Below are 24,361 nucleotides of genomic sequence, written 5' to 3'. Positions count from 1 at the left end.
CATAAAAATAAGAGTCATAAAATTAAGATAATAAAGTCACAACATTACAAGAATAAAGTCATAAAATTACAAGAATAAAGTCATAAAATTATGAGAATAAAGTCACGAGAATAGTCATAAATTAAGAGACTAAAGTTGTAATATTTAGAGAAGAAAGCCGTAAAATTAAGAGAGATAATTTTATGACAACTCTTCCAAGAATCCCTTTCTTCCCTAAAATGAGGAATGTGGAGCATCATGTGAAGTTATGGGCTCTGTTCGAAAACCTAGGACGCATCCTTAGAAGACCGGATTCGAAGGCCAATTACGTCATAGCGCGGCACCGAGGTCTGGTCGGATTCCAAGAGTCCTCGTTATGCGGCCTTAAAATGCGTCCTTCTTTTTGCCCGATTTGAAGGACGGGTCCGATGTATCCTCGGTATTCTTGGATATCCCAGGATTCATTGCGAAACCAAGCAAGCTGTGATCAGAGGAAAGGTTACTTGGCGCCGAACAGTGGTGAAAATTGGAAGTTCATTTTAATATAATACAACTCTGTGAATAGTTCCGTCTGAAATGAATGAAAATAGTTGTTTTAATGGTTATTGAGTCAGATATGTGGCGGTAATGTTTGGTTTATCTAAAGGTTTTATTCTGTTACTGTGTAAATGGGTTTGGCTATAATTTAAGGACAGATTCTAATATATCTGCAGAGTGGGGACTATAAATCTGATAGGATTTTTATCTTTTTATTGCTGTTTTGCACAATATGCTTAACTAAGTATTTTTTGTTGTTGAATATTAGAGATTTTTCAGATATATTTTTTATAAATATATTGTTTAGATTTACTTATATCTTTCTACCCCTTTTATAGAATAGAAAATCCCTTTATTGTCCCACAATGGGAAAAGCAGAAAGATTATTGAAAATGGTCACAGAAATGTGGACCTTAGAAAAATGTATAAGAATAACATAATAGGGAAGAGTTAAAATATAAACAATAAAATACTGTAAAGTGTTTTAACAATATAAAACTGGAGAATTAATAACCAATATGCAGCTATGGACATTTTTACAGTAATGGATATTTGAAAATAGCAGCAACATCAGAGATGTGCAAAATGACAGCAGCAGGTTATTTAACTGACTAAGGTTTCTATCATTACATTTGATTTTATTTGTTCACGGTGGTTGGAACCTTTATTCCACTCTGGATTCTTGTGAGTGTAGTCTTTGTTCACTTTATAATAAAAAAGAAATAAATAAACAGTTTTGAAAACTTCGGTATTCATTCTTTTCCTACTTTGTGTGTCAACGTTCACGGTTGCTAAGCAACAGAGCATATAGCGGTAAAACCCGCCGAAGGGTAGACCTGGTCGAATTCACAGCCTAAACTCTTCCGGTCTCCTTATTTTCAAGGACTTCGAAGGATCCAGTCTAGGTAGACCGCGTCCTTGGAGGACCCGTCCTAGGTTTTCGAACAGAGCCATACTTTAGCATCGGTTTGACAAATCAGGAAATCTTTTAGCAGCAGCATCAAACTGGGCAGGAGGTCAAAGTGGACTCTGGTTGCTGATTGGTGGAGCTGGTCGGCCGTCATCTGCTGGGTGGAGCTCCAAGCTTTCTTTCTGAATCAGCGATTTCATTCTCGTAATGTTACGACTTAATTCTTCTAAAGTTATTTTTTTATTCTCAAAATAGAAAAAAATCTCTAAAACTCAGTCATAAGGATGTTAAAATAAAATGAAAAAAAATATTTATGTGAAGTAAAAACATGCTTTAAAAATGTAGTATAAATCAGTATGAAACAAAAATAAAACATCTTTTAAAAATGTTGTGAGAAATTTGAAACAATAAAAAAGGTTGCAATGGAAATACGGAACAAGAAAACCCCACTTGCAATAAATACACAAACACAAAATAAAGACTTCAAGAAAATGTATAACAGAAAATAAGTGGGTTAAAAATAAGTCAGCGTAAATGCAGGAAAAACACGAAAAATAAAAGTGGAAGTTAAAATATATATTTTTAGATGAATAATTGATCAATTGTTGAAGGAATATCTTATTTTTATTATTTTTTTTCATTTAATGGCACTTCATGGCAATTCATATTATTAATCGTTTGTCAAATAATTTTATATTATTAAGTCCTTCATTAATTTCTGTATGTATTTTTAATTATGGCGGGATTGGTCCTCCATAGCCTTCAACTATAAACATTAAATCTGCAATGGATTGTTGTATAAACAGTAATTTAAAAACAATAATTTTTTCCCCAACTATCTGAGTCTTAAAAACAAAATATTTGAAGAAAAAACATATATAAGATGGAAAATGATTGAAGATAGATGGTTTATTAATATAGGTAAAATCACTTTTCTAAATCTGAACTTCAAATGGGGGGGGGGAATTTATTCTGGTTGTTCGTATTATGCATAAACTTGAATATTCCTCTAAACAACAAAAAGGGTAATGTTATTGTGTTTTATTCTTATCTCTTTCAGCATCAATTAAAACCACCTTCAGTATTGTTGAAAAAATATATCCGTTCTCGACATATCTATAAAAGATATTTCTTTATTTGTTCAGTTATCTATTGCTATCTTGTCCATCTTATTGTTTATTATAAATTTATTATTGTAATGTCTTCATGCATGAAGCTGGTGCTGAACTGGAGAGCTCCTTCAGTGACAGACTGCTGCACCTTAAATGCACCAGGGAGCGTTATCACAGATCCTTCCTCCCAGCAGCTGGAAGACTCTAGAACCACCACTGTTCCCAACAACCTCAATAAGTTTTTACATTCATGCTGGTTTTGCTCAGTTTCTACCTTAGTCAGTTAAATAACCTGCTCCTGTCATTTTGCACATCTCTAATGTTGCTGATATTTTCAAATATCCATTACTGAAAAAATGCCCATAGCTGTATATTGGTTATTTATTACCTAGATGCACAGTATTATATTGTTAATAAACTAAGTAATTTCTGTCTGGGATTATAAAAGTATGTCTGAGACAGTACAGTATTTTTTATTTTATTTTTTTACTTTTCTCTTTTATGTTATAATTTTTCTAAGTTCTACATTTGGGTGACCATTTTTTTCTATAATCTTTTTACTGCTGTAAACATCAGAGTTTCCCCATAGTGGGACAATAAAGGGATTTTCTGTTCTATATTTATTATAAACTCAAAGAGCATTTTTTAAGGACCTGAAACTACGTTATGGTCAATTCAAAATTATGAAATGTAAATGATTATAAAGCACATCATGATTTAATCAAACCCCAATAAAGGAACTTCGAACCTTATATTTATAGCCTACATAACTTTTATGGGTTTCTTTGTAATTTATCTTTAACTTTACATATTCACATATTTTAAATCAGACATCAGATTTTAAAACCAAATTTTTCACAGTTGCAATATAAAAACAGCAAAGCAGGAACTTATTTAACATGCAGTTTAAAATAAGTAAAACATTGACTTATCAATGTCTCCCATTCAATATATACTGTATTTTTAGAATCATCTTAAAAATACTGTAGTTCTCGATACCTTCATCCTATCAGATTTTACACAAATCTTCATCAAAGGTTTTATGGTAAACAAAGTGAAAATAAAATTTATTTTGAAACAGCCCTTTATCCAAACAGAGAATCGGAAACTAACTTCAACTCCTAATTTCTTTTTTTCGTCTCCCTTTTTTCTCCACGCCTTCAGTCTTCTTCGTAGAGCAGAAGTAATGTTTGTCTCCCCCTGCAGCTTTTTCCTCGCAATTACAGCTAATCTGGAAGCACTGCTGCAACAAAGGGCGTCCATGACCCTTAAAATCCCAATGGCCAAAAGATTACACCAGGATGTTCTAAATAAAGATACATCAACTAATAGTTTCTGAATTATGAACAGTTTTAGCTGCGGAAGAGGAGTAGCGCCACTGAAAAAAAAATTAACAGATTTTTTATTTTTTTTATTTTCAGTTTAATATGGGAAAAGTCATAACTCTGACTTTAATCTCAGAATAACGACTTTCTTCTCAGAATTCTGATTTAATCTCAGAATTCTGACTTTCTTCTCAGAATTCTGAGATTAAAATCAGAATTCTGACTTTAATCTCAGAATTCACTGATTCTTGGGAATTTGGATAAAACAGGTTTTAATTTTGAAAATAAAAAGTTAGTTGGATTACAAAATCTGAAGGTATATTGTTATAGACCAAGGTCTTGGCTGTTCAGCAGTGTACAGGTGCAACCTCCTCATTTTGTATTTCTTTCATAAAATAGGCATTTTTCCAGTTATTACTTTGTTTTTGTCAACACCATCAGACACAATAAAAAGCTAATTATTTTTTAATTATTTGGTCTAATAAGTATTTAGAGTTTTTAAATCTTTATCTGGCATTGTTAGCACACATTTATGCTGTTAAATGTTGAATAATCATTTTTGTTAATTTTTTTTAACTGTATCATGTGTAGTCCTTTAAAATATCTAACATCAGATAACGTTTACTTTAAGCCTAAATAGAAAAAGTCATGTTTTTTTATTTAACAAACATATTTTTGTATTAAAAGAGACCATTACTTTAATGAGAGAACAGCACTGAAGAAACATATTGCAAGCATATTAATTTAAAACGAATAAAAAGCCCTCTGACGGTGGTGACTTTAGAACTGACGGTGGTGACAGTGGCCTCATTTCAACATACAATTCCAAACTGTATACAATTCAAGTCAATGGTTTCTTGCTTATTAACTTTATTTAACTATTTGGTCCAAAAAATAACAATCATGAGCACTGTGACAAATATTTTTCAAGGAATATAAGGTACAATTAAGAAATATCATTATCAGTCAGAATCATTCTCTGATGCTTTATTTTCTTGCGTGTGATTGTGTCCTGTTTGTCAGTTGTCATTCGTGCTGCATTATGGTAGAAATTTTGAACCTTCTGAGTAATTGCTTGAATATATGTAGGTTTTTTGTCAGTAGGCCTTCACATTTCTTTTGATATTCCCTGTTTCTTTTCCTTCTTTCCTTCACAGATAGCTGCTTCCTAGCCATAACTTCCTAAAATACATAAAGTCAAAGTTGAGTGTAATGACTATGAAATTGGGGGGAATTACAGTAAATGTTAGATTTGGTTAAATGTTGCCCTGCCATAGCTTACAAGGAATATTGTATACTATGTGCTATGTAGGTAGGTAGTAGGTGCACTATGTGCATCCCAAATGATGTAAACCAAATGAACATGGCATAATAGTGAATTGAGAGACAGGGAAGGCACACCCCATCCCCTAGGGTTATACAATATGTAAGAAATCTAGGCGGAATTACATAAATAAAAATATAAAAGAGGTTAATGAAACATTACAGATCAACAATTATTTTCTAGCCTCCATTGAGAACCATTTGTAGTTTTTTGTCACCACCGCCAGACTGTGCGTCACCACCGTCAGACAGAAAATCTGACGGTGGTGACGTCTGACGGTGGTGACAAAATCCTACTCTTTCACATGATATGCATGAGTTGTTCACATTAGCCATCTTGTTTCCCCTCTGTTGCTAGCTACTTTAGACCTCTTCTTAAAAAGTAAACATTTATGTCATAATCTAATCTAATATTTTTTATACAAAAGAGACGGTGTTGACATGTTATGGTTGTGACATTAGCAGTGTCCAAAAAATATGAACAAGTTTAAGAGAAAATAGCAAACCTACAGGAGCTTGAGTGACCTTAAGGCATCCAGTAGAGCTGAAGATTTGAAAATGGGGTCCTCAGGCATGTAGTTGACCTTGTAGTTGCCTGATTTTATTGCTTTTTATAAATATCTGACGGTGGTGACAAATATGTGGGACACATTTTGAACAATCACAAAATAATGGTTATTATTGTTCAAAACTCACTGTTTGTAGTTTTAAATACATATTAAAATGTACCCTTTCATTTGGTAAAGATATTATTCAATTCAATTATTACTTTTTGTTTTTTTAATCAAGTTGAAATGATTATCTCCTATCCAAGGACAACTGATTTTATAGGCAATGGGCCAGCATATAATCATTAAATTAACAATAAAATAAAAAAACTTTAAAAGAACCTTGCATTTTTGCAAAGGAACCCCTGATTATAACCTTGATTGTTTTTATTCATGAAAATTTTATTTCTTTCCAACAGAATTAGGACTTTTCTTAGTGGGACATGTTTTTGCCAAAGTTTCAAGAATCAGTGAATTCTGAATTTTAATCTCGTAATTTTGGATCTTAATGTAGATGGGCACCATGAAAGAAGAGATGTGGGAGCACTCTGCTTCACTGACAAAGGTGTGAGTTGTTTGGGACGGCCAGTAACACATTTATGGAAAATTGTGGAATTAGGAGACTTTTTACGTCCCTGAGGGGTCCCCAGTGATGCTATTTCATTGATGGAAGAGCAGAAGGTGATTAAAACAAGAGAGTAACTTTAGTCTCTAAAACAGACATGGCTACGGCTTGATGCCAACATGTTTGTTTGCTGTCAGAATTCAAAGTCAGAATTCTGACTTTTTTCCGCATCTTAAACTAAAATATTAAAAAATCAGTTACCTTTTTTCAGTAGCCCTAATCCTCTTCCGTATTTAGCAGCTACTGTTTAAGTGTTAAAAAAGAAAACATTCAGAGGGGATAAAAGTGATACTGAAAAAAATAGTGGGATGATGTGTTTGTAGAGTCTTTCTAGTCTGGATTTCTATTAATCAACCTTAATAATCTCGGCCTTGATTATTTCATGATCAATCTGTAGAAAATGCATGATAATCATTAGTAAAATTGATGGAAATTGTTTCTAAAATGAGACAAAACTTTATAGAAACCCTCTATGTTCTATATACTCGTAGCACTTTAATGGGGTTTTATTCAGTTAAAGTCTGACTACTTTAATTCAGGCTTTCATTTTTACAACACTAACTCCTGGGTAGGGAATCCACACGTCCCTTTTTGGAGCCACCAATCACAGATCCACATTTTGAAACCCCATCAGCATCTTATGATGGCTGTCTCAGCATCTTCCCTTTAAAGTTTGGTGCAGATGTTGCTCACATCTCCATGTCATCACTTTTAAGGCTAGGCTTAAAACTTTCCTTTTTGATAAAGCTTCTAGTTAGAGTGGCTCAGGTTATCCTGAGCTATCTCTATAGTTCTGCTGCTATAGGCTTAGACTGCTGGAGGACATAGGGACCCCTTTTTCATCATTCTGCTTCATTCTATCTCTATTCTCCCACTCTGCAGAATCTGTTAGTTCAATCTCTAACGTTCTGCTCTCTCTGCTTTTTCTCATAGTAGCTTCATCTGGTCTGTTCCTGTTTGGAGAGAAATATCAGCTGTGCTGCTGCCATCAACACCTTTGTTTATAGATGTTGGAGATCGGCCTGTTTTTCAGTGTAGTCCTGTTTCTCTGACTGTGACTAACTGGATGTGCTCTCTTAGTTTAGTTTATAGCTAATTTAAAGGCCAGTCAGCCTCAGCAGATGGCCGCTCACACTGAGCCTGGTTCTGCTGGAGGTTTCTTCCTGTTCAAAGGGAGTTTTTTCCTCTCCACTGTCGCTACAAGCATGCTTAGTGTGAGGGATTGCTGAAGAGTCAATGAGTCGATGCAATCAGATGGTTTTCCTTACATAGAAAACTTTGAATCAATCTGATCTGGTTGAACTGGAAAGTGCCTTGAGATGACATGTTGTGAATTGGCGCTATAGAAATAAACTGAATTGAAATAAGACGATTTATGTTTAGGGTAGCCAAATTATCAAAGTGCATATTTGCACCATATATATTCGTCTTTAAATGCTGCAAACTTCCATATCAACGTGTATTTTTGCAAGTTTTTTCTTCCACACTGTTTACATTTGATCATTGCTGCACTTTATGGAATGGAAATGTTCATTTACTGTCTGAAAGCTGTACACAATGAAATTCCGTTTGTATACACCATGTATATGAAATGACAATAAAAGTTGTCTAAATCTACATTCCAAACAGAAAATTATGCTCTCAAAACTTTTGAGGTCATTTAATTCAAATCAGTTTACAGACAACAGAAGTTCTTGTAGTGACAGACGGACCATTTCATGATAGTTTACTAAAGACAAGCAGCTGGGAGGGGGGTGGGGGGGCACAGCTCATTAACAATCCACTTCCTTTGGGTGCCTAAAAGCTCCCCACTAACATTTAAGATCTTCAAAAAGACATTAAGATCATCAGTTCAATACTTATCTGAAAAAAAAGGAAATCACAACAGAAGCAAATTCTAATCCATTCCTTCCCATTTCTTCGTTAATCTTGACCCGTTGTTGTCTTCTTCTTTATTCCTGGAGTTAAATAGTGTTTCTGGAAGAAAAAAAAACCCCTGACAGATCTGAATAGGGCAACTATTAAAGGAAAAACATTTAATTTAGACGATAAATGCGGCAAAACCGCCGTTAAAGTGGAAGCTATTGCTTGCGTTCTGATGGTCTTGTCCCAGTTAGAGTATGTGCAAGTATTTCTCATCCTTCATAATTTGTCAAGGTGCGGCGGGACAGAAAAAGACGAGAGAATGACGAGTGAGCGGATTAAAGAAGCGATTATCAAACGCTTTGAGCGGAGAGGGAGACAGAAATATGGAAAGTGCATTGGAGGATGACAAACCCTTGTTTTTGGTTGAGCTAATACACACAGTCGTATCTACAGTAGAAACATGACACAGGCAGACCCCCCCCCACAAGGAGAGGGGCTTCCACCGCCTCGACTCACAGTCACACATTTAGTTATTTACATGTTGTAGTAGTGTTCTTCTTCATTATTCTACCCAAAAAGGCTTTGAAATGTCCACAGGATATCCGCCGATTCTTGTCCTTCCAGTGTGGTTAGGGGGGGGGGGGGGGGGGGTCAGATAATAATGTTAGCGGGCCGGTGGTGGTGGAGGGACAGAATGAAACTAAAGCCAGTCTTCGTTCTGGAGCTATCATGTATCTGGAAGTTCATTGATGTCGGTCAGGTTGGTGTCGTTCAGGATAACTTTGATCCGATCCAAAGACTCCGCCTGTCGTATTCGCTCCAACTGGACCTGAAGACACAAACAAAGAAGAACAGATTATTAAGAGGAATCTGGGTCAGAAAGCTGATTGGAAAAAATCTAAATCTACATAATTCTATTCTTTATTTAAAGGGGTGATAGAATGATTCTATAGGGTATCTGGTCCTTCAGGTCTCTAATAGGGTGTGTAACATTGGTTGGTCTGAAAATGGCATATTAGCTGTTCTATGAGCCCTAATGCAGCCTGGTTAAAAACCCTAGAATGAAACGACAGGTTTTCTTCCTTTTATGGTATGATCATGAATATTTAGATGAGCTGTGCTCTGATTGGTTGGTTTACAACGAGCAAAGCTGCTGAGCAAAGACGCATCATAGCAACAAGCACTCATTGACTGAAACAGCAAATTGTTGATATGGTAGGGTGACCAGACGTCCCCTTTTTCCCGGTCACGTCCTACTTTTCATTAAAAAAATTTGAGGGGAATTCCAAAATTGTCCGGGATTTTGGTCGACTACAGTGCAGCAGAACCGAGCCGTCAGCTCCAACGCAGGGAGCCAGTGGGGGAGGTATCGACCGAACCAGACCCGGTGACGGTAGCCTAGACACAGGCGGCGCCGTGCTTCCCCCCGTCTGCCTTAACGCCCCCCAGCCCCTCTCCTCCGTTCCAACTTAAAGGAATAGTACACCCAAAACATGATTAGCCTTCATTTTCTACTCACCCCCATGCTGAACAACACTCTGGAGTACTTTTTTGATATCTCAAATGCATCTGGAGATCTGGGAGGCTTCTTGCTGTCTGCTGACATTCAAATAATGGAGGTCTATGGCGCCCGAGGCAGAAAGGTCCATAAAAGTCCACAAAAAACGTGTCAATATTCCTCCATACTGCTCGTCCAATGTATTCCAAGTGTCCTGAGAGGGTAGCGTCCATAATTTACTCGAAACAAAGTCATTTAGAATGTTTTTAGAGCATAAACAGTAGTGTATAGGATTTCCTAAAAGCGCGTTCACGACCCTACGGAAACCGCGGCAGACCAAACCAGATGAAAGTGCGCATTCAGCTCGGCAAAGAACTCATGCTCTTCCTCAACGCTGAAGTCCTCAGACATTTTTCTTTCGTTGTTTCTTGCACAGGTAAACAGCACATTTCTTCTTCTACGCTTGCATTATCGGCAGAGCAGACGCTGAATGCGCACTTTCATCTGGTTTGGTCTGCCGCGGTTTCCGTAGACTCGTGAACGCGCTTTTAGGAAATCCTATACACTACTGTTTATGCCCTAAAAACATTCTAAATGACTTTGTTTCGAGTAAATTCTGGATGCTACCCACTCAGGACACTTGGAATACATTGGACGAGCAGTATGGAGGAATATTGACACGTTTTTTGAGGACTTTTATGGACCTTTCTGCCTCGGGCGCCATAGACCTCCATTATTTGAATGTCAGCAGACAGCAAGAAGCCTCCCAGATCTCCAGATGCATTTGAGATATCAAAAAAGTACTCCAGAGTGTTGTTCAGCATGGGGGTGAGTAGAAAATGAAGGCTAATCATGTTTTGGGTGTACTATTCCTTTAACGTAGATTTAAAACAGCAAAGTTTTTGCACAGTTAAGATTAAAAAACATAGCAGTTTCTTAGAACACTGGTGGGTTAAAGTTTTATTTTTTGTGTTTTAAGTTAAATTGTGTTCTTCATTAATTGTTGTAAATGTGTAATTCTAACCAAATTCAGAACCAAATAAGGCAACATCCCAGAGTTTATGTCAACTGTGGGCTTCGTATAGATTCACCCGTTTTATGGTGGAAGTTTAGAATTGTGAGATTTGCAGAGAAAGGAGGTGTTGATGGGGTTTGAACTTCTTTCTTCATACATTTAGCTCACTGAACTTTCATTATTCATCTATGACAATGGAAAATCGGTTTTTCATTCTATGACCCCTTTAAAATAAGTGCATTTGTTCTTGGATTGAGGAGGTAAAAGAGACATTTTGCCAATGGAACAAGACAAATTACATTTAAAATAAAAAAAACACAACCTCATTGTCTTATTTCAAGTGCATGTTGTCTAATTATCTCTTTTTAAGAGTAAAAATACTCATTCCATTGGCAAACTCATTTACATTCTCAAATTAGGGGTAAATACCCTTAAGAAATTTTTACTTATTTCTAGATTGTTTTTCTAGTGTGGCCGTTTAAAATCCCCCCCTGGGTTTTTTTTGTTTAGAAAGCCACATGGCACTGTGAAAAGGTATCCATACAGTTGGAGGTTTTCTACATTTCCTCAATTTACAATCAAACATTGAATGTAAATAAATAAATAAATAAATAAATGTAAAACAGCTTAAACAAACAAAACGTTTTATCAAAAAACTTCATCTCTTTGTAGATTAACTAAAACAAGCAAACATCCCGCCAGAACCAAAACTGTTTTTCTATTTTATTCATTTATTTAATTTTTTCAGAACTAAAATAAAAAATAATTAATCTTCAATTATATTATATTTTGAAGTTATTAATATTGCAAAGTTGCAGCACGTCACATATATATCTATCTTCACGAAGCAAGATAATTGGTCTGTAACAGAGCTAACAATTCACACCTTAGTTTACTATAGAACTGTACTATATGAAGCTCGTCTGCCTGGCTGTGTGTTTCCTGGACGGCGCTGCCTTTTAAAATTGCCTTTTCTATCTCTGCTTCTTTTTCTATGTCTGCTTCTGTCTCCTTGAACCCCAGTGGGCCTCAGCAGATGGCCGCTCACACTGAGCCTGGTTCTGCTGGAGGTTTCTTCCTGTTAAAAGGGAGTTTTTCCTCTCCACTGTCGCTACAAGCATGCTTAGTGTGAGGGATTGCTGAAGAGTCAATGAGTCGATGCAATCAACTGGTTTTCCCTAGATAGAAAACTTTGAATCAATCTGACTGGATGATCTGGTGAACTGGAAAGTGCCTTTAGATGACATGATGTGAATTGGTGCTATAGAAATAAACTGAATAGAATTAATATTATCTGAAATTGTGGGAGCATGTAGGTTTTAAATAGAAGAGGTCCCAGGATTGGACCTCTCCATATGTGACTCCTGTCTGCCCTGAAAGCCTATTGACGATAAAATTTCCATTCTTTAGGTGAATAGTAACTAGAAAGGTTAGTACTTTGTAAAAACCAACACATATAAACTGAGCAGTCCCTGTTTACCTGAAGCGTCTGAGAAAGTTTGACAAAGTCCTTCTGAACCTGTTCGCTGACATCCAGCTCCGTCTGCAGCCGCTGGGCTTTGTCTCTTTCATCGAGGACCTGACTCTCTAATGTACACTATGGTTGGCAAAGACAGACAAACACGCAGGAGGCATGAATGGAAAAAGCATTGAGCGAAAGAAATGACATCATAAAGCACATCACAGTTAGACATAGGGGGTCACATAAACTGAATATGTTTGACTGTTTCTTTTTAAACATGAGGAAAAATCTTGTTTGGCTTGTTTAAATAATTATTTTATCATATATATATACACGCTCATATATATATGATTAAACCTTTTCAATGTGACGTCTAACCATAGGTTACGTTTTAAACTGTCCATTTGACTGACAAGATAAAAAAATAATTTTTTTTTTGTCATGATCTATTTTTACCTGTGTTTGTAATAGGGGTGTAAAACACATCCATCATGGCGATTCGATTAAGTATTGATTTCCTGACCCAATGATTGAAATATTTTCAATACTCAAGAATACACCACAATTCGATTCGATTAATTGGTTCATTTTTTTTTTTTTTTTTTTTAAACACCCTACAGGCTATACAATGCTTTAAATCAATGAAAGCTGTAATATCGTTATGCATTTTTTTTAGAAACAACAGCAAATAACAGAAGTAGAAAAGTTGCACTCCACCTATTCCTATTAAAACCTCATTCACTTAAAAATAATAATACCCCTGCGTTATAGATTCTGAAAGGCCTTGCATGAGAAAATACTGCAATAAATCAGTGCAATGAGTGCAATGCAATACCTCCGCTCCAGACGTCCCGCCCCCTCCACAGACGCTCCGCTGCTCCTCTCCCTAATTGTAGCTGACCGCAGACAGTGCCGCAGACAGGAGGCCGGCTTGTTTTGTTTTTATGACCGAAATTGCGGAAAATAACTCGTGAAGTTTGACCCGCTAGAAGAGCGAGGTGCGCGAGAACGCTGGGACCCTTTTTCCACCTGGATCTCCGCTCTTTTTGGCCCTCATGTCCCTCCGTCGTCGGACAAAACTCGCCCCACTTCCTCGCTGCCTCGGCCGTATCTAGACCCACAGCGTGTAGCTCAGACCACGCTTCAATATTTATAATTTAAAAATGTCTGCGTCAAGCTCACTGCAACACACTGCTGTAAGAGTATAACCAGGAAGCGAGGTAGGAGGGCAAAATAGGTTTAGCGCCACCGCAGCACGGGAGGGAGAATTACGTCCAGGATAAAAATTGATAAAAATAGACCGGAGGAAAAAAAAAAACATGAATCGATTCTCTTGTGGAATCGATTCATGAATTTTTTACATATACATATATGTATATATATATATATTTATTACACACACAGGTAAATATAGATCATGACTGAATAAAAAAAAAAAATCTTGTCAGTCAAATTGACAGAGTTTAAAACGTAACCTCTGGTTAGACGTAACATTGAAAAGGTTTAATCACAAACAGATTATTTTCTTTAACATTTAACTAGTTGAGCATGAAAAGACAACAAACCTTTGCACTGGTGACTTCTTTGAGCTGCTGCTCCAGGCTCGTCTTGGCGCTCTGGATGCCGTCCAGTATTTCGGTCTTTTCAGCTAAACTGTTCTGCAGCTGCAAAAACACAACAACAGCAGAGGCTCAGAATGATCTGAGCGATTACTGCAACTTTTGTATTTCAATGCTTAAAATTTTACCATATTCAAGTCTAGAGTTTTCAGTCATTTTTTATTTATTTTTTAAGAGTAAAAACAAACATTTTAATGAATGTGTAATGTTCAAAAACAGAGAGCAGATACTGAGTAGCCAGAACAACAGCTTTTCAACCTGATTATGTTCACATCCAGCTACACCTACACCACTCTGCTCTATGTTGTAATATTTCATGCCAGAGTAGAAAAGAGGCTGCATCACCTGCTGCTTCTCTGCTTTTATTCGCTCCAGCTCCGTCTTCAGGCTGGAGAAAGATGCTATGGGAGACAAGAACACAATCATAAAGCAGCATCATTAGAGGTTTGCAGAGTTTATGTGAATCTTAAAGCTTTGTTATTCTCAGCGGAGTTTCTCCTCGGTTCTTTCAAGCGCATGAATAATTCAACAAAGCGGCTCCGCTGAGGGACAGCTTGTGTTCTGCTTGTGTTAAAAACACAGCAATGGATCCAAACCAACAAGCCGCAAACTGTTAATGGACTGACCGAACGTTCAGAGCTGCGCTGGACCCGGTTTAATGACAGCCAAGATCAAACAGACCCTCAGAAAACCAAGACGACACTCATAAGCTAAACAGAATATAAAACTAATAAATCAAGCATTTCCTTCAGGGAAAAGCTTCAAAGGGAAAAAAGAAAATCCCATAATAATAACTGTTTTTTGAGAGGTAAAAAAGTTTATTCCATTAATTAAAGTTGGATTATTTAACAAGGAAATGAATATGTTTGAATTATTTAAACTAAAACTAATATAATACATTTTTCATGATATATTTAAAATACACTTTGTTTTAGGGTATCTAGATAAAAAAAAAGGAACTTTTAAACATCCTAAACTACTTTGAACAGGTTAAGGATTCATTACTTGGTTTAAAGGCCTTGTAATGCAACTAAACCCACCCTTGGACACTACTGCTGCTGTTTATCAGCAAAACACAGAAAAGTCACTTCTAAAGGAACGGTACTGTGAAAAAGTCTTAAAGGTATGGAGGACGATCTTTTATCATCTCAATAAGTGGTCCTCCTAACTGTCAATCATTCTGGTGATATGTTTATATGCACTTTAAGGCGTATATCGGTGTTGAGCTACGGTTTCAGACAGTCATTGAAGCTCACCTTTCTCACCGCGGCTCTTTGAAAATGGCCGAGTGTCGGAAGAGAAAAAGGGTCTATGAAGAGTATGAGAAGGAAATAAAGGCCACAGGAAAGGGAGATATATCCCAGAATGCTTTGCGCAGAGAGCTCTCCTTGCAAAGCATTATGGGATTTGCTGTCACAGCGGGCCGCTGTCGCCACAGGCTTACGCTACCCGACAGTGGTGACTAATAACAAAGATGGCGCCGTTACCGCGGAGTGGATGAGGAGTTACGTGACCAACCGGGAGTAAAAATGAGTGATTTGGCGCTGGCCATTAGAGGGTGCTAGAGCGCTGCCCCATCCACCCATTGACCCTGATTAAGACATAATAAATATATATAAATTTTTTTTATAATTTAATTTCAAATTAACATTTAGAATACTTCGAAATATCTTAATATATATTTATTAGATGTGCAAGACAAATATTTAATCTTTAATGACAAGTAAAGTGTCATTCCATTTTTTGTTGGATTGGTGACGTATTTCAGCCCTAGGGCGCAAAAATCTTTGCCCATTGACTCTCGTTAAAAGTTGCACGTGCGCAGCAACTCCTCTGCAATACAGAATACATAGGATAGCTGCGCCCTGAGGTGACAGGAAGTGTATTTGCTCACCACCTCCCGCCACAGCGCAGATGTTTGGGGATGAAGAACAGGTCGAGTCGCAGGAGTTGGAAACGCATTGGAGAGAGAAATGGCGCTAGAAACGTCTTTTTTCCAGGACCTGGTTTAGCTACCAGGCTAAGCTAACTGCATGCAGCGAGGCTAGGGTGGCCAGATGTCCGGCTTTAGGGCGGACAGTCCGGATTTTCATTGCACTGTCCGGCGTCCGGCGCTGCACCCAGCCGGACGTGTATTTGTCCTCCTTTACCCCCAGATTCCACATACTCCGTCAGCGCTCCGCCCCGCTCACGTACGGAGTACTTGTCTGTCATGTAAATCAATGAGAGCTGTTCCACATCCTCCGCTCGTCACCGCCCACGTACGTCTTCTCCGTCCTTCACCGTCAAAATACTGAGCTATTTTTTGCTCCCCTCCGGTCCGTCCAGATCAAGACCTGCTATTGCAATCGCACCAAACAGAAAAAAGAATGTAGAGAAGACACGGTTTGTCAAATTAAATTATAGTAAAAACAGATCGGTATCTAGAAATTAGAGCATAGTTTGTATATATTCCCAAAAACTAAGAGCAATTAATTAAATAATTGGATGCAGACTATTGGTGCTTCAACAGACCAGGAAGAAGTTGTGAGATTCTAGAGTGAATCTCACAACTTTAAAAGAAAATTCTTATTGCAGGAATGGATGAAGAGATGATGAGTTTGGAAGCAGAGAATAAACAGAGTTCATACAAACTATATATGATCCTAGTTATCCCTGTTACAAAAATCGGCAACAGAAAGAAAATATTTGGGCAGAAACTGAACATCTGCTGGATGATGATGGGGATTTTTTTAATATGTCAGATTCAATTAAGCGTTCACAGGTTTTATACAGGAATGAGGAGCTCTAATTTAATGCTCTTTTAATGCTATTAGAAATAATTTTAATGCCATCAACAAGTATCATGTACACAAGTTATTAGTTTACATGAAATAAGGAGCTGTAAGCACAGTTCCATGACTCAAGTTTATATATATATATATATATATATATATATATATATATATATATATATATATATATATATATATATATATATATATATATATATATATATATATAGATATATATATATATATATAGATAGATAGATAGATAGATAGATAGATAGATAGATAGATAGATAGATAGATAGATAGATAGATAGATAGATAGATATATAGATAGATATGGATAGATAGATATATAGATAGATATGGATAGATAGAGAACATGGTGAAATCATCTTTACTCTCGACAGGCTGCAGCCATGTCATGAATTACTCTTTTCCAGCCACTTTTTGCAGTTTGCATCGTCCTATTCTCTAGCTCTTTCTCGAGCTTCTTTTCCAAACAACTGCTTTATGATCAATTGCAGCAGTTCTGCGCAAATTAATTGTGTTAAAAAAATGGTCACTTTTTAAACACCACAATGTATTAAATAAATACAAATGCTGGGAACCAATTCTTTTTTACATTTCTTTAATATTTTGTTCTATTCAGCTACACAAGCATCCTCTTTAAACTACTAAGAATTGTGCTATAAATGTGACTTTACCCGATTCTTATGTACACCTTAGTAATTTATTGATATGCCGCACAATGTCCTCCTTTTTGGTGCTATAGAAATGGCCACCTTAAGCGAGGCTAAAGCTTTATTCTGCTTTCTCTGCATCCTTTTTCAAATGTTAGGATCTGATCCAGCATGGATAAAGACAGCTAGGACTGATTTAAAGCACTTTATAGAAAAGCAAAAGAAGAATGTGGGATTCACATGGAAAATAATAGATATAGCCTACTTTTTCTAGATGTTTGTTAATTTGCACAGTTGCTCTTAAATAAAGACATTCTCAGAAAATAGTTTTCATATATTAAAAATATATATCGCTGACTAATAGCTTCCCCATTATTAAACTTGTACATCATTTTTTTAAGTTTGTGACACAATATTGGACCTTGCAAAACAAAGATTTATCTTCACAAAGCCTCAGAAGGACAAGATTTATGTACAAAAATGATCCTGTACATGAAATTATGTTTTGTTTTTATAAAGTTTTTTTGTTGTTGGCATTCATATAAATATACTGGTGTGATAACTTGGAAAACGGTTGATTAGTTTTTGGTAAACGTCTATTTTGAGAAAACTCCCCTTGCCGCCGCTGGTCCCCGCTCTATGTAGTGACTGAGGGATTTAGGGGTCAGGGCGACGTTCAGACTCAGTAAGCTTGTATGAGGGATAAGAACTGCAACTTTTAAACAGAGAGTTTATGAGGAGAAAATCGACTCCTGCATGCTCTCGTACGTGCGATTTGTTTTAGAGTAGAGAGGACAGGTCTTTTCAAAAATTCACGAAAATCCTCCACAACACCTTTAAGTCATCCGTCACTTATCTTATTATGAGAAAGAACATTATTAAAATAGTCCAGGAGTGAAGTAGAACAACAGGAAAAGCTGCAAAGGTTTAAAAAAGCTTAAAAAGAGGAACTACTAAATATGAGGCACTTTAAAGGTTGCAATTAATTCCGGTTTATCAGTATTAAAGTGTGAAGGAAATAAAAAGGAGGAACTTTTAAGACTCCTGTACTGTACTTTGAAACATAAGTGATATTATCAAAGCAAAGTGAGGTGAGTTTTCTAATGGCTGCTATCAAGGTGCGGTAATAAAATGTCTACATTTTTTATGGTTTATCCATTAAAAACAGTGCCTTGCAGAAATTATTCATACCCCTTATTTTTCCCCATATTTTCTTATGTTAAAACCAGAAGGTTAATTGACTGTGTAATTAAACAGATTCCTCACTTCTTTAAACTATTAAATAATTCAAATATCTAAAGTGTATTTGCCTCCCTGCTTCCCTATTTGGTCAATTTAAAGTAAAATACACAAATAAGAAAAAGAATATGAATGTTTTTGCAAGGAACTGCTTGCTTCTCACACACAAGCTGTTAAATGGAGATTTTCCAGTTTTTTTTTTCATACCTTCCAAGATGTCTGTAAGACAATGATCAATGGAGGAAAAACAAAAAGCAGAAACAGAAGGAAGTTTATAAATAAAAAAATGTCCAGAAAACAGCACCGTGATGGATTTTTACCCCAGAAACTCTCACCTATTTCCTCCTTGCAGCCCTCGATCTCCAGCTGCAGCGTGTCCTCAAGGTTCTCCTTCAGACACTGCTCCGCCTGGATCTGCTCCTTCAGGAACAGGATTTCTGCTTTTAGCTTCTCCTCCATGTGATCGGCCGCCGTCCGCAACGCCACAATGTCGTCCCGCTGCTGCGACACCAGACCTTGTAGATCCTGCAGGAGAATCAAGTTTTCTTCTCAGGATAAGAAGTTAAGGAACTCTGAGTAGAGATAGTCGGTCTGATGTTTTCAGAATGCAGATCAGAATCAGATTTATTGCCAAGTAGGTTTGCAGTTAGAAGGAACTTTACTTTGTGTTGAAGGTGCAGACAAATAAAACAAACAATATAAAACATACAAAATACAATATATATTATATAGCCAGATGTTCAAACATTTAAAACCTAGTATATAAAGAATGTATTAAATTGTTTATTTAAAGGAAAAGTCCGTTCATATTATTTAAGGGGGGAGTAAAAGGAATGAAAGCAAAGATCACAGAGTTTAACTCAACTACTGAATTTTTTGCAACAGTTCCTGTGTTTTTTTAATTAATATGCAGTTAATAAACTGATTATAAACTATTGCTGCTTCTCATTGTTTTTAAGATGGAAAGCTTTAAAGGAAAAGTCCGGTCATATTTAGATTTTAAACTTCTGAAAGTACTTTAATTATGAAATTATTACACACTGTTCAGTGCTTTTAATAAAGAGTAATTTTCATTTGAATGTGCTTTACTGGAGGCATCCATGTTTGTCAAAGAACACTACTGCCACCTACTGGTTTGTGACGTCACGGTGCGGTATCGGCTGTTGATCAAGTCCCAGTGCTGTATCTGGGGTTTGTCACAACACGCTATTATCCAAGTCATCTTGAAAACATTCTTCTTCCAAATGTTGGCTACATATTACGTGTTTTTTCTCTGGCCAGAAGTTCGATGGCAAATCCTCCCTCTTCAAGTTGGCGATCCAACGACCAACCCGTCCGTGGAGGATCAGGAATCAGAAAGGTGAAATTTACCCGATGTATTCCAGCATCCAGCTGCCATGCACGTGGGCATTGTCAGTTTCACTATAGCTCTGGTGAATTTCAATGGTGAAGTCCTCTGGAAATCTTCAATAATTGTTGTTGATTGCAGATGTGTCTAGTAGTTCCCATTGATTTAGCTTGTAAAGCGGGGAGAATGGCGCTAGGCTTACCGCACCGTGACGTCACTGCTGGAAGATGGCAGGAGGGAGGGGTTACTATATTTGGGCAAAAATGGCCGCCCCCAGACTCTGATCGTGACAAAATTATTGTTTTTATTTTTTTACTGAGTAACGCTAAATTCATTAAATCACAGACGTATCATTTTTAGGTATAAATAATGATCCACTGATCATTCCTTGCTGAGTGGATTTTTTATTTAAAATATTTCCATTAAAAGAGCTGAAAATCTCACTGGAGCTTCCATGTTTCTCTACTTCTGTTTTTGCGTTGCAGGAGTGAGATTCAGCAAGCTGCTAAGAGTAACGGTGTGGGAGTTAGATGAGGGGAGAGGAAGCAGTAGCATAACGCATCTAGAAATAATCAAGCATATATAGAGTAGCCAGATTCCAGAACATGATCATCTACTAAATTTTTTCTACAGGTGGATCTCAATAAATCAGATCAACACAAAGAAATAAGAACTTAAAAAGTGAAATCCAAACCTCAGAACAGTTTTATCTCGTGTTGATGTCGGTGATTATAGTGAATGAAAATAGATATTTTGAGGTTAAAACAGAAGCTGTACCTGCACAGTGTTAGGCATGTGGAAGTCTTCTTGCTGCTGTAGTTCTAGATGCAGCCTGTGTTTACCCTGCAGGCTCTCGTTGTCTCTCTGTAGTCGGCTTAGCTCCTCCGCCACCTTCTCTCTCGACTTCAAGAGCACCGCCTAAAATACCGGAAAAACAGGCCAAGTAACAACAAAATTATCTCTCATGTCTTCTGATGCAGCCGCTCGTTACCAGCTGCAGCCTATTTCCCAGCTAGAACCTTTGATTTTCCACTCAGGATTACTACCTCCACCAAAGTTGGAAACGATAATCCTGGTTTTCAATTATAAAATGATTCGAAGTTAGAGTATAGTCTAAGTTTAGGTGGCATGACTAGCCGAGGGAAAGCCCACTGTGTTCTGTGGTCTTTTGGAGCTGCAGAGAGCCGGATGCTAAAACCAGGCTGCTCAGTGGAGCAGTGGGTAGCACTGCTGCCTTGCAGCAAGAAGGTTCCGGGATCGATTCCCAGCCCATGGAGTTTGCATGTTCTCCCTGAGCATGCGTGGGTTCTCTCCGGGTACTCTGGCTTCCTCCCACAAACATGACTGTTAGGCTAATTCTCTTCTCTAAATTCTCCTTAGGTGTGTGTGTGAATGGTTGTTTGTCCTGCGATTGCCGACCTGGTCTTCAATCAGTAATTTTCCTTTGATTTAATCTGATGAATGATTGACACGTCTAATACTAAAAGTATGTCTATGCTGTTTCTTCGTAATTAAACACATCAGAACTGAAAACTCCCACTTCTGTTGACCTTGTAATGCATCAGAAAACAATATTTTGCTTTATGAAGTTATTGGTTTCAAGCAATAATGATGTTGATGTTAGGGATTTGGTGCAGATGTGAATAATCTTGTAGTTCCTTAATTCTCTGTTGGAAGAAAAATTGAGGGAGCATTATTCTTTTTCTTTATTTAAAATCAAAAATAAGTTGTGCTTAATATTTTATTGAGACTAAACCATGTGAATGGTACATGGTTCAAAGAAAAACCATCAGAAACCAAACCTGAAAGCAACAGCTTATGATTTTATATTAATATATATGTTGAATGACAAACACTAAGCCTAAAAAAATGTCATAAAGAAGGAATTTCAAGACTTGTTGTCTGGCCTTTAATTGAAGATCAATCCACCTTTTTTATTTCTGCATAAATAATTCTCTGACTTAACTGTTTTTTTTTCTTACCAAAAAAACAAAACAATTTAAGCTTTGATCTTTCATACCTTTCATTTAAACTAAAACATTCCTTTTTTTCCAAGTTAATTAAATGTGATTTTTGTATTACTACCTCACTTAATTAATTTTTTTCTTCACATGCCTCTTATTTCTATCACTTTAGTTGGATTTTCACTTTATTTGGATTAAGTTTTTACATATGCATAGATATACATACATATATATATATACAGAAGAGCTATATTTGTATATATTTTATCTCTTTTTATTCTTATTTTTTATCTTTATTATATTGTGTAGTTGGATGTTTGTATATATCATATAAAACTGTAACTGGAGCCTGTAACAAAAGTAATTTCCCTCTGAGATTATTAAAGTATTTCTGATTCTGATTTCTTATATTTCTCATCTTTCTCAGTCTGGGTAGCCTTTTTTTTTTTTTATCTGCTGTTATTTCTATCACTGTTTTAGTTCATAACACTATTGTTTTCCTCTACTTTGTGTTTTGCTGCTGAGAAATGCATGTGTGTTTGTAATTATCTCCTTTTATTCTCTAAACTGTAATGATCCCTTTTGGAAAAAAGAAAAGATAGTGAAAATAAAGTCCTATGAGTGACTGATACATCCTAAACCCATTAGCCTTGTCTTATCATCTTGTGTTGTGAAGAAGAACAGTGATTAAATGGGGACATAAGACCAGCAGACAGGAGCTACAAGCTGCCACTTAGCTCAGCTGCAGGTGATCAACAAAGACAAAACTGATGATTGCTTTTCATGCTGGTTGTCTTCTTTTATATGCTGATAATAAAGTCATCAGGCGGCGACAGGCGGTGTTGTGTTAACAGCTGAACATGCAGCTCACCATCTGCTCCTGCGTGCTCCTCTTAGCCTCGCTGAAGGCCTGCTGTAGTGTGTTGAACAGTGTTTCTGACTCCTGGACACTCTGCATGAGGGCAGACACCTATGAGGGAACAGGGGAAGGCTTTTAGACAGTTACACAGGTAAAGGATGAGGAGCAAATATGCTGGATTTTACCCTGGAAAAAAAATCTAAATCTAGATAAGTCATTTTTCCAAAAATAAGTTAATTCGTTCTTGGATTAAGGAGGTAAAAGAGACATTTTGCCAATAGAACAAGACAATTTAGACCTACAATAAGAAAACACAATTGCATTATCTTATTTCAAGTGCATTATATCTAAATATCTTATTTTAAGAGTAAAAATACTCATTCCATTGGCAAACTATATCAATTACCTACTCAAATTAAGGGTAAATACACTTAATTTAAGACATTTTTACTTATTTGTAGATTGTTTTTCCAGTGTAGACTCCTATATTAAATACAGTATAAATAAAACATGACCTGCCGTTATTTTAAAAGCACCATCTAGCCACCCTTCACTTAAAAACAGGAAGCTAGTGCCATAAAAGGACGATGATGCATAATCATATTGTTGTGAATACAGACTTTTTCCATAGAGGAAAAAAAAACAACGATGAGAGCATGTTAAATGAGAGGAAAAAAGGTGAAGACGGCTTCCATTGTAAACAAAAAGCACCCGCTGGACATTTTTGATAAAACAAAGGGGTGAAAGAAACCAGAGATGAGGACCTAACAGGTCATATCTCTACTTAAACAGACAGCTGGCACAGGGAGTCAACAGCCAGACCACAGAGAAGAGGAAGACGTATGTTGTTGCAGAGGATCAAGTTAATCAGATAAAATATTTTCATTTTCAACATATTTATTTTTCCTCTATCAGAACAATGGTCATGCTGATGTTTTCAGGTGACATTAAATGAATTAATTCTCTTTAAATGATCATCCTTCATGTTTAGCCACAATAGTTAGCTTTAGCAACAATCATTTATTTCTGTGTCTGACCCAAACACAGAAGTTTGTATTTGACTGTAGGTATAGTCGGATTGTCAGTATTTGATCCTTTCTTTCATCCACGACACCCGGAGCACTTAACTGAAGTGACTATTTACGGCCTAACCTCATGTTGTGGCTAAACTAACTACACAGAGGCTAAAACTGTTTGTGTGGCATAATCATAAATGGTGACTTGTGCTACACCCTTCGGTGTAGATAAACTCACAAGTAAAATAAATAAAAATAACAAGCTGATTATGTGGACAAAAGAGACTTTGACATTTACTGGAGGCTGGCTAATAGAAAGTAAGGTGTTATGTTGACACAGCAGTTAGGGCCCAGTCAAACTTTGCTGATTTAGCCAGTGTATGCCCCTAAAATGTTGGCATACACTTAATTTTCTATGTATTTTTCAATTTTGAGCGTATATATAGAGTATTCATAACGAGTCCAGAACTTATATGCAACAACAGCCTAACTTATGCATAACGCACTGCAGCGTAATGCCCATGAAATGATGCACAAGCATCATTTCACATTGCTGGTCAGAACCGAGGCAGAAATAATTCTGTCTATCTGAATGCAACCACGGTTTTTCCCCAAAAGCTCCCTTTTCCACAGCGGCGGAATGAGATTGTAAAAAGTACTTT

At 36.6% G+C, this 24,361-nt stretch overlaps 1 protein-coding gene across 3 annotated transcripts in view; it reads right to left on the bottom strand.

The window, feature by feature from the left end:
- Positions 1-8,004: 8,004 nt before the first annotated feature.
- The window catches only part of rabep1 (rabaptin, RAB GTPase binding effector protein 1), a 54,210-nt gene continuing 37,853 nt past the window's right edge, over positions 8,005-24,361 (bottom strand). For 2 of the 3 annotated variants that reach the window (XM_038308738.1, XM_038308740.1), the window contains exons 12-19: positions 22,696-22,794; positions 20,638-20,778; positions 18,848-19,037; positions 18,720-18,731; positions 14,165-14,220; positions 13,766-13,864; positions 12,219-12,335; positions 8,005-9,054 (exon numbers count right to left, since the gene is read on the bottom strand). In XM_038308738.1, the coding sequence (XP_038164666.1) occupies positions 8,953-9,054; positions 12,219-12,335; positions 13,766-13,864; positions 14,165-14,220; positions 18,720-18,731; positions 18,848-19,037; positions 20,638-20,778; positions 22,696-22,794 (816 nt within the window). In that variant the 3' untranslated portion in view covers positions 8,005-8,952. The remainder of the gene's footprint in view (positions 9,055-12,218; positions 12,336-13,765; positions 13,865-14,164; positions 14,221-18,719; positions 18,732-18,847; positions 19,038-20,637; positions 20,779-22,695; positions 22,795-24,361) is intronic. The other variant, XM_038308739.1, reaches the window with a different exon arrangement.

This window comes from Cyprinodon tularosa, unplaced genomic scaffold (genome assembly GCF_016077235.1).
Source record: "Cyprinodon tularosa strain WSP-4 unplaced genomic scaffold, ASM1607723v1 ctg646, whole genome shotgun sequence".
Classification (NCBI taxonomy): Eukaryota; Metazoa; Chordata; class Actinopteri; order Cyprinodontiformes; family Cyprinodontidae; genus Cyprinodon; species Cyprinodon tularosa.
This window is presented reverse-complemented; position numbering and strand designations above follow the sequence as displayed.